The sequence below is a fragment of the Eurytemora carolleeae genome, unplaced genomic scaffold (assembly GCF_000591075.1).
Source record: "Eurytemora carolleeae unplaced genomic scaffold, Eaff_2.0 scaffold1307, whole genome shotgun sequence".
In the NCBI taxonomy this organism is placed as follows: Eukaryota; Metazoa; Arthropoda; class Copepoda; order Calanoida; family Temoridae; genus Eurytemora; species Eurytemora carolleeae.
Genome location: NW_019397365.1, coordinates 36,179 through 54,067, shown reverse-complemented (window position 1 = coordinate 54,067; position 17,889 = coordinate 36,179). Strand labels below are relative to the sequence as shown.

At 32.5% G+C, this 17,889-nt stretch overlaps 1 protein-coding gene across 1 annotated transcript; it reads right to left on the bottom strand.

Moving 5' to 3' along the window:
• Nucleotides 1-878: 878 nt before the first annotated feature.
• LOC111713766 (hemocyanin F chain) lies at nt 879-15,655 on the bottom strand. Its single transcript, XM_023488713.1, has 29 exons — nt 15,546-15,655; nt 14,008-14,078; nt 13,538-13,647; nt 12,131-12,266; nt 11,249-11,359; nt 11,073-11,184; nt 9,830-9,904; nt 9,565-9,655; nt 9,214-9,311; nt 8,523-8,622; nt 8,060-8,186; nt 7,910-7,994; nt 7,723-7,848; nt 7,304-7,464; nt 6,899-6,940; nt 6,744-6,816; nt 6,589-6,689; nt 6,500-6,536; nt 5,958-6,048; nt 5,821-5,898; nt 5,131-5,198; nt 4,793-4,858; nt 4,484-4,554; nt 4,133-4,202; nt 3,989-4,061; nt 3,048-3,095; nt 2,906-2,988; nt 2,398-2,508; nt 879-1,097 (listed from the first exon to the last, which is right to left on the bottom strand). The coding sequence occupies exons 1-29, from the start codon at nt 15,581-15,583 to the stop codon at nt 1,019-1,021; spliced, it is 2,532 nt and encodes an 843-aa protein (XP_023344481.1). The 5' UTR covers nt 15,584-15,655; the 3' UTR covers nt 879-1,018.
• Nucleotides 15,656-17,889: the final 2,234 nt, after the last annotated feature.

Sequence of the window (17,889 nt, the reverse complement as noted above, 5' to 3'; positions counted from 1 at the left end):
CTGAAATCCCATGTTTTTTGGGACACCCTGTACCATATGGTATTTATGATAAAAGCTCAAAATGTAAAACTAGATGGTCCTTTTTTCATATAAAGTAAAAATTACACAGTCTTTGTAAGTGATGATTTTTAATCTAAATTGACAGAGATTCTCCAGAAAAATCATCTAAGATATGCTAAAATTATCCCTTATTAATCTTTCACACAAAACACTTGCATTTAAAAAAAATAACTTTTCTTACGGGTGTCTAAAACTATCTTTTTTCCCCAGATTCCTGTTAAAAATTATCTTGCTGATGTCTAACTTTTTCTTTTCTGAAAGGTGTCTAAAATTATCTTTTTCTGACAGGTGTCTAAATTATCTTTCCTGACGGGTGTCTAAAACTATCTTTTTTTCTGACAGGTGTCTAAATTATCTTTCCTGACGGGTGTCTAAATTATCTTTTCTGACAGGTGTTTAAAATTATCTTTTTTCTGACAGGTGTCTAAATTATCTTTCCTGACGGTTGTCTAAAACTCTTTTTTTTCTGATAGGTGTCTAAATTATCTTTTCTAACGGGTGTCTAAAATTATCTTTTTCTGACAGGTGTCTAAATTATCTTTCCTGACGGGTGTCTAAAACTATATTTTTTTTTCTGACAGGTGTCTAAATTATATTTTCTGACGGGTGTCTAAAACTATCTTTTTCTGACAGGTGTCTAAATTATCTTTCCTGACGGGTGTCTAAAACTATCTTTTTTTCTGACCGGTGTCTAAATAATCTTTTCTTACAGGTGTCTAAAACTATCTTTATTAACGTGTGTCTAAAATTATCATTTCTAACTGGTGTTCAAGAATAATCATAAAATGCCATTATTGTAAAGAATAATTATTTCATTGTTAAGAATAATTATTAAAAGAATTTATTTAAATTCCAAATTACAATAGATCAAATAAATAAATACACATACGATGGAATTCATACAATAATAGGAATAAAATCACATTAATTTTCATAACTGCGTGGTTTAAGCAGGCTATTAGTTCCCTTCATGAACTATACTTATCGGAGTCAATCTTGCATTTGATCTTCTCATAAGAACATCTAAGTCCCAATTCCTGAAATGAGAAAGATGTTTTGAAACAAATGTATGAAAAATCAGACCGAATCTGATAGAGAAAAATCAGACCAGATTGGATAGTAAAAAATCAGACCAGATTGGATAGAAAAAAATCAGACCAGATTGGATAGTGAAAAATCAGACCAGATTGGAAAGTGAAAAATCGACAAAAGAAAGATTGTGCACTATATCCATTAGCAAAACAATTAGTTTGATTGAATTTAAAACAAATAAAAAAAATAAATCTATAAATTACAAATAAACTATCGGGAAACAAATTATTCGATGGAAGGATAAGGGAAAAAAATTACGATAAAATCACAGGATAACAATCAATCCTTTTGGAAATTCATTTAGTGCAAATCAAAACAATTGATCAACCAATGAATGTAAAGCAGATCAATAGCATGAGACAAATTAATTGAAGGAATATTAATCAAACAAGAAACTAAGCAAATGACATCATGGATAACAAATCAAATAATTTAATCTAATTAAGCAATAGATACAGAAATATAATTCAATGACCAAATATTACCAGTATAAATCAATGACAAACCCTTGAATAGATCCTATCAATTATAATAATGACTAACCATACCATGAATAGATCCAAGCATATTATTCAATGACTAACCAATTAATAGATACTACCAATAATCAATGATAAACCAATGAACAGATACTACCAATAATCAATGATAAACCAATGAATAGATACTACCAATAATCAATGATAAACCAATGAATAGATATTACCAATAATCAATGACAAACCAATGAATAGATATTACCAATAATCAATGACAAACCAATGAATAGATACTACCAATAATCAATGATAAACCACCAATAATCAATGATAAACAAATGAATAGATACTACCAATAATCAATGACAAACCAATGAATAGATACTACCAATAATCAATGATAAACCAATTAATAGATACTACCAATAATCAATGACAAACCAATGGATAGATACCAATGGATAGATACTACCAATAATCAATGATAAACCAATGAACAGATACTACCAATAATCAATGATAAACCAATGAATAGATACTACAAATAATCATTGATAAACCAATGGATAAATACATCGTCGCAATATTAATCAATAACTAACCAATGTAAAGATCCTTCCACTAAAAATCAACGACTAACCAATAAATTGATCCATCTTACTGTAATAATTTAAGCTTTCTGTAATATTTAAAATATGACCGGATACTAAAACCCCTCAACCCTCTGTCAGAATCTAATAATAATCAATAAATCAATAAATTCTACCTGTCTAGAGGATAACCCATAGGTTTAGAATCTGGTGGTAAACCTCCCTGTCTAACCCCACACCAGGCCCAAGAATTCATTCCTCTTGTCAACCAATCATTCACATTCTGACTAAAACATGGAATTCACTATTTCTGCAATCAAATAATTAGAATAAACACTGCTTTATTTTGAGAGTTGATTAAATAATTTAATTCACATGCACAAATATCTTCTCTCAGGGTTAAATATTTAGTGTAAGAAAAGAAAGTGTTAAGAAAAACAATTTTGAAATTTGTAAAACTTTTCAAAAATTTTAGTTCAAAAATGGCTTTAAAAAAGTAAATCTTCAGTTAACTTAAATAGCATTACCAGACCATAAAAACCTTAATTTGTTCATTCCATTAAATCAAGATCCAAAAATTAAACCAATTAAACTTATTAAAACGACCCTAAATTTTGCCCATCACAAAATGAATAAAGAATTAATTGTAAGAAATTATTTTTAAAAAGTTGAGCTTTCACTTACCTATCCCTTTCATTAACCTTTGAGATAAACAAAACCATGTCAAACTGCATTCCCTGGGTTGTTCCTCGGGGTATTGCGTTTTCCTGAAAAAATAAAAGTCTGAATGTATCATCAACCAAACATAAAAAAATATGGAACTTACAATTGGCCATCCACAGTGAGCATAGTTGAAAGTAGTTTCACTCATTCCCTGGAAATATTACAAGTCAAAAAATACACTATTTTCAAAATTTAACCCAGTAGTTATTTTTGTTCTAGCACTCTAATTTTTGACACAATCACCGTGAAATTTGTGTCTTTTAATGAATAGAAATGTAAAGGATTTTTTGCTGAAAAAATATTTTTTTTTATATATAGGGTAGGGTACAGGGTGGAAAAATGTCCGGTCTGTGAAAAAATATAAAATAGCCCATAACTTGTATGTGAATAATGCTACAGATCTAAAATCTATAACTTTGAAAAGCCCTTGAAAAAATACATGCAAAAACATGTGTTGCACTTTGATATTTGTATATAACAAAAACTTTATTTTTATTTTTTTGACCCTTTTTAAGGCATTTTTTCCATCCTCCCTAGCACCCAAACTATTAAAGTTATCCGTCTAATTTTTTTTCTATGAGCTGGCCAGGACAAAGTGGGTTATGAACTTGCATTTTAGCTCTAGTCTTATTCTCTAAGGCCTTTTTCTAGGGGGGGGGGGGCCCAAACCCTCACCTAGGCTATACATAGATTCAGACCCCCCCCCACTCTTTATAGGGTTAAGAATAAGCAAGATTTTTCACATAATTGAGTAATTTAAAGTTATAAGCATGGAAAAAAGTCGCAGCATTTTTGGCCAAAGTTGTGGATTTGACTTTAACTTAAACTCTTTGTTCAAATATATTTATTCCCTGTACTGGCCCAACGGCTGGACCAAATTGGTAAAAATACTCACTGGGAACCCATAAGAACCCCTGGAAAAAATTCAGATTTATTTTTCAAATTCAAAATTTTTCAAGTGTTTTAGAATTCCACGGGCTATACGGAGCACTTTAGCTACAAGTATATAATAATTTTAAAAATTGATTTAGAAAAAAAAATTACCCTGAGTAGACCATTCTGTAAATCCCTAAGAACGGGTGGTGCTGTTGAGTGCAGAGGACTTTCATTAGGTGATCTAGAAGACTAAACTTAGGGCAAATAAATATAATCTAAAAAAAATTTATTTCAAATTCCAACATTTTTAACCTGGTTAAAGTGTTTTGTCCTTGTCTCAAATTGATATAGAATAGATCCATCTGTATAAACACACTTTGAGCTGAAAAAAATAAATATTATTAAAAGGCAACATTTAAAACAAATTTAGTGAAATATGCATATTTAACAAAAGGAATTAAGTCTTTGCCACAAACTCAAATTTTTGACTCCCTATATCTGTGCAACCTAATGATGTAAACCTTTCATATTTCAAACTTGACAACCTAAAGTATCAGACTTCATAGTTTGAAAAATATAAGGTCTACAACATTGGTTAGCATTGATATAGGGATCAGAAAATCAGAGTTTGTGGCAGGGGCTTAATTCCTTTAGGAATATTACCATTATTTCTGAATTGACTGGGAACCAGGAATATTCTTCCTATTGCAGGTGTAGCAACGCTTGAGTTTATCCTAAAAACCACAAAATAACCTACAAAGATCTATACTCACTGGGACCAAATTTAATTAATTTGAACTGTCTACAGCCGCTTCAAATTTGAACCACATTCATCTTTTANCCGGGGGGGGGTTTAAATTTTAACCAGCACAACAGTTATTACTTCAGCAACGAATCTCAAATTCATAAATTTCGGTCCCTGGAATACCATCATATAAATAATATTGAACACATGAAGTGCATTAAACTTACTGCATATTGAAGGTATATCCTTGATTATTTAATCTTTCATACTGTATGTTTCCAACTCCTAATGACCTAAACAAGAAAATATTTTAACTCTTTTATTATTACACACAATAATCTCAAATTTATTTGCATTGAAGAAGTGACCTAACAGTTTCAGAATTTCTTCTAGATATATCTAAAGATGCTGAAAGCATTGTCACTGTCAGATGCCAAATCTTTATTTCTTCACTTAAATCAGCTTTATCTTTTGGATCAAGTCTTTGATTAACATTTTTAATTGTGCAACTGTTGCCATATAGTGCTTTAATTCAAACTGAAATACCAACAGATTATCTATTTACCTAAGAAGATTACCATCTAGACTAACAGTTCCAACATCATAAAATGTTCTGATCACATTATTCTGACCCTAAATAAATGTTGGTAATGAACACTGAAAACTTTCCTATTCAAAAAATATTTAATATAATGCATGCAGCTCAATCCTAATTTTGTAGTGATGTATAAAATCTAAATTCATGTTTAAAATTTTAAACCTAAATAAATTTTAAGTTTCAAAAGTCCTGCACTATGAAATTAACTGATTGAAAATTAAAATTGCCATTTCAAATTTTCAAATTTCTAAATCTTTTCAACCTAATGGTGCTAAATATTTTTAACCCCTGTCCGAATCTAATGAATTTGAGCCACGTCTTAAATACGCCAAAAACTGGTTTCAATTAAGCGCCGGCTTAAATCTTGAACAATGAATACAATATTTAGTGAAACCAACCATATTTGAGCCGCGGCTCAAATTCTTTAATACAAACTTACATTTTTTAGTATTACAGAATTCAGAGTTTGGTTGCAAATATACAAGGATTAAAAAGTTAGAGCTTGTTGCAAAAACTTATTTCCTTTAGATAGGGATTTAAATTACAGATTCAGACCCCTTTGTTTTAAGTTTTAAGTCAACGAAACTTTACACAGCAGCACTTGAAGCTGAGCAGATATACATATATTAAAAGTTTTCCCAATAAACAAAACCTTACTTGAGAAGTAACCCAAAAGTTGTCAACTTGAACCTCTGGAAAATCAAGATCTGCTGAAGGATAAGGACCAAGCCGCTCCTGAAAAATTTGTTCTTAAATCGAATTGTCTTCCAACTTATTATAATCATTGGCTTAACCTTGTATCTAAGAAAGAAATTCTCAATGAAGGTATGCCATCTGTAGAAAATAGGATCTCTCATAGAAGTCTGGGGAAATCCCATTACACCACTAAAACAAATGATGTTAGGTACTTTACCAAAGACATCCCAAGGGTATTTTATAAGTGGCAACATCCCAAAAGTGCAATTTCCCAAGCCGCAACTTCTTAAGTTTGTCCTTGCCGCAGCGCTCAGCTACCTAGACAGATCTAGTCACAGCGCTCAGCTACTTAGCCAGATCTAGTCCCAGCGCTCAGCTACCTAGCCGGATCTAGTCAGAGCGCTCAGCCCCTTTGCCCAATTTAGCCGAAAGGTTTCGGCCCCATTGCATCCTGAGGTGCTTTCAAGGGCCTAACAACATTTGGGAGGTTGCCGCTTGGGATATCAAACATTTGGGAAGTTGCCACTTTGGAAATTCTCACTTGGATAGTCACCTTTGGGAAAATGCCTTTTGGGGAAATACCTAACAAATTACTTATCACGGGCATCCAAAAACACATACTAAATTATTTTTAACTTACGTTCCTGAGTTTCCGGCTGTGGCAATTCTTACATGTCCTAAATTAGTTCAAGTTAACAAAAACATATTTTGCAAAATCTTTTAATTTACCTGAATTGTGTGGACCCCCATACTGATTGTTGCTACCATAGGCTTCAACTACATCTCCAAGGGGACTGATACCAAAATCTACACCCTGAGCATACCCAAGCCTAAATCAAATCATATAAATAAAAGTTAAGCAAGGTTAATATGATCATGCTAACCTGTTTCTTCCCAAGTCAAGACGATCAATTGCAGCATTCAGTCTTTCAGTGTTTTGACGCAAGCCATTAAATCCTTAAAAAGAGTCATTTATTAAAATGGTAAGAGTTAACCATAATTCTTTTTTTTTAATAAAATGTTTCCAATCAAAACAAACCTGTAATAGTTGCCCCTGCAGGTCTTCCTGGATATCTTTGGCCTGAAAAAAAGTAAAAATTTTTTTTTCCCCAAATTTTGTTTGTCCCTATAGACTGTATGCTTAATTTCAAGTTACCATTAGTCCCTTACATGCAATGATGGCTATTCACAACGGATCACTTGTCATCTTTATCTGATCATTACTAAGGAAATTGTTTCTCTGTTTGAAATTGTTTAATTTTGATAATTCCTGATTTTCATGCAGTGAAAATTGCTACTAGCTTTTGTATAGTAACCACCAAGATTTGTAATTTTGAATACTAATTATTTTTCATGGTCAGACAAAGCTTTTAAGGGTACCGTTGTGAATCAAGTATTGCCATCTCTCACCAATAGAATATTTTCATTAGAAAAATGTTATTACCATTAATGACAGAACCTAGTTGAGAGTCATATCCTGGCCAGATTCCTTGTGGCCAATGGCGTGGACCAAATTCTTCAGTTAGGCCAAGACCATTTGCAAGACGTTCACAGTTGTATCTGTGAAGTACTTGGCCATGCATATATGCAAACATTTCTCCCCGCCTTAATAATTTCAATATACTTATTTGCCTGCGATTTGCTTTTTGTGGTGTTAAAACTTGATGATTGAACATGTATTTTGCTGAAAGTCAAAATCAGGTCAATTATTAATTTAACTACAGATCTAAAACTATCTTTTTTTTAAAAACCCTTGAAAAATTATTGTATTAACATGGTCACATGTTAATATCTATCAAAAAATCAATTAGACAAAAAATCACAGGATTGGGTTAAAAGCTGTCAACACTTTTAAATGAATACCTTTCTAGAGACATTCTGCTATTTGAACCACTCATGATAATGTGCCAGGATGCATGCATAGTATTTATCAGAACATCTTCCCGGAAATACCAAATTCTTGATTCAGGTTCGGATGGTGGGTAAGTTCTAAACGTAAAATTATCTTTCAGATTTCAGATAAGAGGCTTACAGTCATTAAAAGTTATACCTTTGTGCTCCTCTAAAGCTTATCACTGACTGAGATTGTCGTTTAACTCTGTGATTCTCATATATCTCACTAACATCTGAGGAGCCTAAATCAACAAAAAAAATTTTTTGGTATTCCATCAATATTAATGAAATCAATTTATGATCTTACGGTTGTGAAATGGCAAGTAGTCGAGAGGATCAATTGAGGACAGGCTGGGAAGTACAAAGCCTACATCATTTCTAGCTTGGATAATAGTAAACATAGCCTCAGTAAACAGCTTATTATTACAGGAATCCTGAATATAAGCATTATGTTGAAGTTATCTTGAAGAGAATGGGTTCTTTTTAACAGCTACAGTTTGTTAACAAACTCGATATTAATAACGATATTTTAGACAAACTTTAAGTGCTGAGCATTAAAAAACGCTTATAATTCAACAAAAAAAGCAACATCAAAATACATGAAAATTACCTTTTTGTATTTGCAAGTTGTATGCAATTTTTAGCAGAAAATAAGGCAAAAAGTCAGTAAAAACACATTCATGAAGTTTTCTTTTAAACAGTTATTTTTTTAAAAACTGAGATTTCGTATACCATTTAAAAATTAACAGGTTTTGCAACAATTCACTAACCCTGATAACAACTAGAAGAGACAGCATGGAATCAAATGAATCCTGATCCAAGCACCATCTGACTAGAGAATTAACTGCATTCTGATCCCCAGTGTGAAACCTTGGGAAAAGAAAAAAGTTTTAACAATTGCTAATTAATAAAGGTATTGTTTGCAGAGAAGAAAGCATATATTGTTCTATGAAGATAAAAACTGAGGTCGAATTTAAAGAATTTGTGGCGTGGTTTAAATTTAAGCTGTGGCTCAAATTTAGTTGGTTCCACTTAAAGTTTTATTAATTTTTTCAAGATTTAAGCAGCAGCTCAATTGAAACCTGTTTTTGGGGGATTTGAGATGCAGCTTAAATTCATTAAATTTGGACACTGGTCCTTTAAACTTTCTTTTCATCACTACGTGCGATGAAGTCAAATTTTTGTGGAACCTTACATGACCCTAGGGAAGGTTTATGAACAGTTAAATTAAATTATGATTTAACAAAATCAATAAAACATCTGTTAGTTATTCTTGGATAAATCGCACTCTGCATCAACTTCATGGCACTGTTGTTATGCTACATTTGCACAGTTAAGGTTTAAAACAGTGCAATCATTCAGGGAAAAGAAATGAAGATGGTCAACCATAAGCAGTGCTTGACAAAGAGAAGAATTTGACACAAATAATATTGTATGATTATCATTAAAATTTAAACATACCTGGAAAATTCCTCCATTTTACCAATGCTTGAAACAATTTTTGAATGATAGTAATCCAGTATTTCAGCTCTATTCACCACTCTTCCATTGAGAGTGACCTAAAACATGATAAAAATATGTATGGACGAAAAATAAGACAAAATCAAACTTTTTAATATGTACTACAAAACCTAGAATATTACATCATTACTATGAACAAGTTCCAGTCCTTTCTAGATAAACTTGATGGACATCTGTTATAGAATAATCTTGTGGGGGGAGGGAAACCCACAAATTATTTTACCTTAAAGTTTGCCCCATTGCACCCCCAGTTACGCCTCTGAAGACAAATACCCTAAATATATTATTTACCTCATGCAAAATACAAGCATCTGCAGGTGGTGTTGGTTGGTTTGGTAGTTTAAGAGAATCTGGCAGATACATTTTAACATAAGAACCACATCTAGAAAAGAGACTTTTTATATATATAAGCTTTAAGAGGTTTCTACGGAGGTAGGATATTTCTATTGATCTAACAGTTCAAATTTTAAAATCTAATTTTAAGATCTGCATTTTAATTTGTGGCAAAGACTATGAGAAACCTTAATGTACACTAAAGCAAGGGTGCATTACTGACCTTGGTTCCCAATAATCCACATCAAACCCCTCAAGCAAAGTAACAAGCAGAAGATGTCGCCCATGTGGAGTTTGCCTGTAAAAGGAACAGAGTTTTCACCACAACCCCAAATGTTATTATCCCAAACTTGGATAGTGGAAACCTTCAAGATTTCAAATTTAAACAATTTGATCTAACAGAACTCGTAGTTTAATAATATCAAAGGTTACAACATTGGGATTACGGGATTAAAAAAAAAAAGTTTGTGGTAAAAAATTCTTCCTTTATGATAATAATAAACTGATGGCAGTCCTAAGATTTTGTGGAAATATCAATAATTCAGCAACTAGCAACTAAATATAATTAAAACGAAGTTGACCTATGTAGATTAAACCATACACGCTTAAAAACTTTTATGTAATTAACTAGTTATAAAATCTGGTCAATTCAATCATTTTAATTTTTATGAATAGATTTTTTGTAGAGGAACAATTTCAGAATTTTATAATACTAATGAGATGGTTTTACAATACTAGGATGAAGCACCTATCTTCCATTCCTATTGAACATTTTCTTTTTTCATTTCGTTTGAGATTTGGGGGTACTTTGTGGAAAATGAAGAATTCAGTGTACAAGCATGTCTTACTCCAACCTGAAACTTAAGCTTGTCAGCGTTTGAACGAGAACAATTCTACCATGTAAAGACAGACAACTTTTTCATTTGCCCACAGAGAGAGATGCTCCTACAACCGCGCAGACTTCATGGCTGGACAGGCTGCACATCCTGCAAACCAAACGGCCAAATAAAATGTGCTTTAACAAAGTTTTCTGGAAAACATCATGTCAGGAACATCAAAATTCCTTAAAAACAAAAACGCTTTCTTTCAACCAGTAATCCATCCTGAAATAGTTCGCTGCTGGAAAAACATTTCCAGGTGCTGGTGCAGGCATCAAAACCGGTTCTGCAAACATCTTAATCCCTCCATAATTAAACTTGAACAATGGGCATGATGGCCATAGACACTAATTTTGAACAATAGGCAAAACGGCCATAAACTTACTTGAATGATGAACACAACTGCCATAAAAATAACGGAAACAATGGCATGACAGCTTAATAAAACATGCTTTTTACAACCTTTACTTGAAACAGTCATGTCAGGAACATCAAATTTGCAGAAAAACTGAATTTTCGTTCAACTGGTAATGCCATCTCTAAAAAATATCACTTTAAACTTGCAACATATTTTCATATTCGTCTTACCTAAGCACACCATAGGACACTTGGTCATTCTCCAGTAGGGATTGAGACACATTTTTAACATCAGTATCTCCATATATTCTAACCTGTCTCATATCACCATCAGAAACCTTACCTGGAAAGAATATATGAGACCAAAAAGATAAATTTATAAAAAATAAGTATTTAGCTCAACTTACCTTGAGTACTAAGTGCATTCAGGATTTTATGAGTTTTCTGGTCGAAGAAGTTCATAATAAATTCCTGGTATTGAGACACCAAGGGGGTATCCTCATATTCTGCAGATGCCGCTAAAATATTTAAATGTAATTTTCTTGCTGGGAAATCGCAACATGAGTTACCCTTTTATATTTTAATGTAAATTACACAAAGCTTATAATTACAATTTCTATGTACTAAAAGAAATGAGTTTTTGCTACAAACTCAAATTCCCTATTGTCCCTATAGCTTTGCATCCTGAATGGTTTAAACATTTGAAAATCAAAACCTTAGATCAGTATATTTTAAGTACATTTAAGTACAGTTTGAACTCTATGAACTAACAACAGTCAACACAATTACAATACAGTTCGGAACTTTTTTACATTAAATGTTTACAATAACCTTTAGCCTTGAGAATTGAGAAAGTTGAAAATATTTTTTAAACTTATAAATATAGCATAATTTCTGCAAAAATTTTATTGGTTTCCTAATTCCTGTGATAATGATATTCGCCATTCTTTCTACTCATTCTGCAGGGGGGCGTGCCCCCCTCCCTCTCATGTGCCATGCGCCTCTGATTATTATGCATAACTAGGAGGGATTATAAACTCAGTGTGTGGCAAGAGTTCAGTTCCTTCAAAACCTTATACAAAGAGAATGTCAACATAATTTCGAGTGAACCCTAACCATTAACAATTGTACAAACAGAAAACTTTGGGGTAGGTTTGAGATTACTCTGTGGTGTACAAAAATATAAGTTCCTTTTAAAGTAGAATTTATTATTTTTCAGTGAATCAATGATCACTAGATATCACGAGGTCAATTCCTTTATAAGTCAAAAATAATTAAATTGAAAATACCTTTCCCAGAGCGTTGTTCAGGATTGGTGTAACCGTCATCATATACAGGGAAATATACAGGAATAGTTTCAGGCTCAACATAAGGCTCGTATTTGGGACGATCAATCTTTCTTGGACGAAGATAGTCTTCAGAATTCTTAACATAATGTTCAAGGTGATAAATAATTTCGGGTTCTCATCTGGATGTCCAGTTTCTTAGTTGCGCCTACAGCTGTTGTTAACCCCATTTGCCCTTGAGGGATGGGGGTGGGGGCTCAATTTGATTGCGATAACTCAAAAAGTATTTAAGTCAGGAAGCTCAATTTTTTGGCTTTTCTAAATAAAACATCCCCCTAACTATTGCTAGAGTCCTCAGGCATCAGGCATACTGCCTAAATGCCTTATTTTACCTATACCAGACTAAATCTATATTTAGACCTACTTCCAGTCATTGGATTTCAACATTTTATAGCTCTTTGGAAAGCCTATATATAACAAAATAAAGCAAATTACACAATTTTTGCAGAAAAATTTTGCACAGATTTATGCACAGACGCCTTTAAATGGAATTTGCACATTCAGTTTTTCTTGGAACACATTTAAATTCTTGTTGCAATTTGCGCAGTTTTTTTTGCTAGATTTTGCAATAAATATTTGGATTTTTGCAAATTTGCCATTTTTGCAGATTATTTAAGTAGAGCTTAAGGGCTGAACAAACGTATCTAATGTTATAGATTTGTATCACAATAAGAAAATATAGGGAATTTGACCCCCCCCCCCCTTCCAAGGTAACCAGTCAGTAAACCAGACGTAAGGTTAAATAGGATTAATACGCATACATATATCGTAATGCGTGTTCAAGGTAAATTCCATGGTTGTACCAGGGGTAGCTGCACCTTAGAAACTGGGCTTATGTAAGTGAGAACAGTGAAATCCTTGTAGTCTTCTCCATTCTTTTTATTATGTAAAACCTAAAACCTAAAATCTAAACTAAACCAATTTTCCTGTGAGCCATGGATCAATTCCGATAGAAGTGTTTCAACTTATTATTCATCTTACTATTCATTAATTTTGGACAATACACATTTTAAGCAACATTTACAATAACTTGTATTCCAAAGTTTTGTTTTATTTACCAGAGCTTGAAATTCATGACTTGTGGATATCCAGATCAAGTATTGTTCTATGTTAAATAATAATTTAATTTGTATTCCTTTTTTTTTGATTGCGTGTCGTCTGTAGAAAATAAACAGCCTGTTAGAATCCAGTGAATTTTGCGTATTACCAATGAGAGAATGGAGAAATTGCAAATTTGCAAAATTATCAAGGTTATTTTGCGTAAAATTTAAAGTGTTCACTCTGGATATCAATATCAAGCTATTTGGATTATGGGTATCCCAGCTCACAGAACTTTATGTAAAGAAAGACCTGATGTTGATGATATCTTGGAGCAAATTTATATCCGTCAGCATCACCTATGGTGTAAGAGTTCAGATTCAGTAGTTGAGAGCTAAGTCGGTTCAGATTTTCTAGATGTCCTAAAAAATAAATACAAAAAAAGGCATTGAGAAATAACAGACACAAATAAATCAGGTTTTGTATTTTTCATTTAAGATTAATTTGCATCAAATTAGGAAACTCGGTAGAATCTAGCAATCAGTAGGAACTAGCAAAATAAATTGAAATTTGATCTATGAAATAAGTTGCGGCATTTATTCATAATCGTAATTTTAGATAAAAAATTCTAAAGTTAAAAATCACAAAATACCTCTAGTTTTGGAATTTTCAAAATAGGGTCTGCCTTCTTCTGCAGTATGACCACATAGTGAAGCCAAAAGTACTTTATGATTCCAGTGTTTTGTTAATGTTTAGTAAACTATTGTGATTGAAGTATTTACCTTTATCTTGAAATCTATGAGAACTTTCCCCTCCATATGGAACAACAGCTTTTCCATTGAAACCTCCAATTCTAAAACAGAAAATTAAAATAAAGTAAATTCGATCCATATCCTAGCACCTAGCACTGAACAACCAACTACCAACGCCTGTTTAAATCTTGGGCTGCTGAACTACCAACTGCCCGTTCAAATCTTGGGTCGCTGAACTACCAGCTGCCCGTTCAAATCTTGGGTCGCTGAACTACCAACCGCTTGTTCAAATCTTGGGTCGCTGAACTACCAACCACCCTTTCAAATCTTGGGTCGCTGAACTACCAACCGCTTGTTCAAATCTTGGGTCGCTGAACTAACAACCGCCCGTTCAAATCTTGGGTTGCTGAACTACCAACCGGCTGTTCAAATCTTGGGTCGCTGAACTACCAAATGCTTGTTCAAATCTTGGGTCGCTGAACTACCAACCCTCTGTTCAAGTCTTGGGTCGCTGAACTACCAACCGCCCGTTCAAATCTTGGGTTGCTGACTGTTCAAATCTTGGGTCGCTGAACTACCAAATGCTTGTTCAAATCTTGGGTCGCTGAACTACCAACCGCCCGTTCAAATCTTGGGTTGCTAAACTACCAACCGCCTGTTTAAATCTTGATTCGCCGATTCAAACTTAAACATTCATGAGGGGTTGAATCAGTGAGTCATGTTTTAAGCCAGTGATAGACAGTTCAGCAACCTCGCCAATTTATTAGATTTGGTCCTTGGGATGCAAATTGCGTTAAAGCATTCACTTCTTCTTAGTCAACCTATGTTTACGACCATTACGACCACACGACAGGTTATGAATTCTAACAATCTTTGGCTTTTAAGATTTACAGGTGGATGATTTACTTACAGGGTGTCCCACATCATATTAGACCGAGAACGGGTCTAAATTACTATTTTCGGGACTAATTAGAAAATTTCATTAGAATGAATCCAGGGAGTAAGGAATAAAAGGGAGATATAACTGACGCGGTTCGCCCTACCATATAATTATACATGCTTTGCAGAAGGTACTTCATTTGTATAAGAAATATTTGTCTGATGTACAATTACCGCGTATACAATAACCTATTCTGAATATGTCTTATACAAATGGAGTACCGTCTGCAAAGGATGTATAATCATATGGTAGGGCGAACCGCGTCAGTTGTATCTCCCTTCTATTCCTTACTCCCTGATGAATCATTTTGAAAAATAACATAAGGCTTATATAAGAATTTTCTTACGGAAAAAAACAAGTTTTTTGAGCATTAAGGGTTTATTTTGGTGTTAAAGTTTGGAGATAATCTTATATAATAGGGGACGCTCTGTATGTTCATATAGACCGAATTCATGTCTCTAACTGGAACTCTCAGAACTAAATTGACAATTTCAAAATAAAACACTTGCTTTACTCTTAACAATAATAAAAATATTTCATGACTAACACTTCAAAATCTAAAGTTGTGAAGATGACAATCATAATAGATATTTTAAAGAAGGTTAACAGTTTTATTAATTATAATTACCTGAGGAAAAGAATAAATCCATATAAAACAATCATCATAAACAACAATTAGATAGCAGTTTAAAATAAATCCCACGTTTCCACAGTGGGACTTTACAATCAACTAAGTTAAAGATAATTGTTGATAAATACCAGAACTAGTTATCGTGATAAACGCAGTACGCAGTACGCAGTGTACTGCATTCTACAAACAATCTCTATAAAAAGCACGAATAAGTAAAAAAGTAAACCGGTCAAGAATTTGTAAAAGATATTTCTTGTAGTGCGGTAATTAACGACTTGCTCGCTAATTTAGCCGGGAAAGGGGGAGGGAGGTTTAAGACCACCTTTTTTTTGAGAACATGTCAAAGAAATTTACGGGAAAACGTTTCTGGGTAAAATTTGGGAGAATGGGAATCGAGGGGAGGGAGGCCAGCCACAACAATTTCTCATCTACGAGCACATTCTCCTCAATTTTCTCGTCCGAGCCACCTCGAAATCCAGGTCCTTCGATTATTCTGTGTCCTTAAGTTGTTAAGTTGAAAAAACTGTTTTTAATAAATCTGACCAGGTTAGGGCATAAAATATGGATAGACTAAAGTATTACAACGATTGCAAATCATGTTGGAATCTTTAAATGTCAAACATTATTTGAGTAAAACTTAAATCTCTTCTGCCTCCGTAATGGCTAACCTTCGCGATATCAAATAAATAGAAAAATATTAGGCATACCTCTGCCTATCATTTTCTCCATGGAACCACTCGGAAAAATTCTATGGGTTTCACTATAATTCAGAAAAAAAGGTTAAAGTTCTATAAACTCGGAATTATTTGCCGCATTCTACACCAGGAATATCTGAAAATGCGCGTAAAAAAAGGTGAACATTAAACCTGAAAACTTTAATCTAATTGAAACTATTTTTTTCGATTTACAAAAATTCAACATTTTATCGATTTTTCTAAATTAGTTTTATCTTGGAGGATTGATAATCTTGGAAGGACGTGGATTTCGAGGTGGCTCGGACGAAAAAAATAGAAGAATGTGGCTCGGACTAGAAATTAATGTAGCTGGCCTTCCTCCCCTCAGATATCAATGGGTAAAGATTCCCAATTTTCTAAAGTCAATAAAGTCATTAGAACTAGTTTTAAAGGTTTCAACATTTCAAAATTGGAGCCTGCACATATTTGTATTTAATAATGGGAGCCTGCACAATTTTGTATTAAATAATGGGAGCCTGCACAATTTTGTATTAAATAATGGGAGCCTGCACAATTTTGTATTAAATAATGCAAATGTTTCTACGAAAAATAAAAATAAGAAACTAATCAAAAACGGTTGTTTTGATTCGCTTTTGCATATATTATCTCTCGGGTAGACATGGGCCATTTGGCTTTTTACGGTTGTTCATAGTTTTTTATCATTCTAAAAATTAACGTTCATTTTCGTTTTTTCAAAAGTTTTTTTTGATTGCTCGTTCAGTAAAAAAATTATCGATATTTCGGAAAATTAGTTTGTTCAGTAATTTTTTTCTGAGCGACAAATTTCTAGAACTTTCGCTCGTTCTTAAAAATTTCTTTCGATCATGTAAAAACGATAAATCGATAAATAAGATAATTCGATAAAAACGATAAAAACAATAAAAACAATAAAAACAATAAAAACAATAAAAACAATAAAACGATAAAAACGATATAAATAATAAAAACAATAAAAACAATAAAAACAATTAAAACAATAAAAAAAAATAAAATAATAAAAACAATTTAAACAATAAAAAAATAAAAACGGTAAAAACGATAAAAATGATAAAAACGGTAAAAACAGTAAAAACGTTAAAAATGCAAATAACCCAAAAACCGATAAAAACGATAAAAATAATAAAACAATAAAACAATAAAAACACAAGAAAAATGATAAAATGATAAAAACGATAAAACGGTAAAAAGATAAAAACAATAAAAACGATAAAACGATAAAAATGATAAAAAATAAAAAGATTAAAACGATGAAAAGATCCCCATCCTCATAGTTGTGCATAATCTTCTCTAAAAAAGACCATTGTTTTTAAGCTGAAAAGGATTGATTGTCTCAGCTGTAAAAAATTAAATATAATTTCAAGTTTATCTTTTTGTTACATGATGGCATAGCAATCCTGAAATAGTCCTTAGTTGTGCTTAATTCTCTGTACAATAAAGCTTACATTAAATCATTGCTTTTAGCCTGAAACTTAAGTTTACATTCATTTTGCCTGAACAGAAAATATAATTTTTTAAGTTAAAGACATGCATTGAAACATTTCAAACAAAACTTTATTGTTCTTTGCATCACAAACGAAGATTTCTTTTACAAAAAAAACCGAAAATAT

Coding starts and splice junctions, on each gene's coding strand:
- LOC111713766 (XM_023488713.1), bottom strand. CDS start 15,583: ATGATGATTGTTTTATATGGATTTATTCTTTTCCTCAG. Junction 5,899..5,957: donor ATTTCTTTCTTAGATACAAG/GTTAAGCCAATG, acceptor CAAATTTTTCAG/GAGCGGCTTGGTCCTTATCC. Junction 4,203..4,483: donor CAGTCAATTCAGAAATAATG/GTAATATTCCTA, acceptor TATTTTTTTCAG/CTCAAAGTGTGTTTATACAG.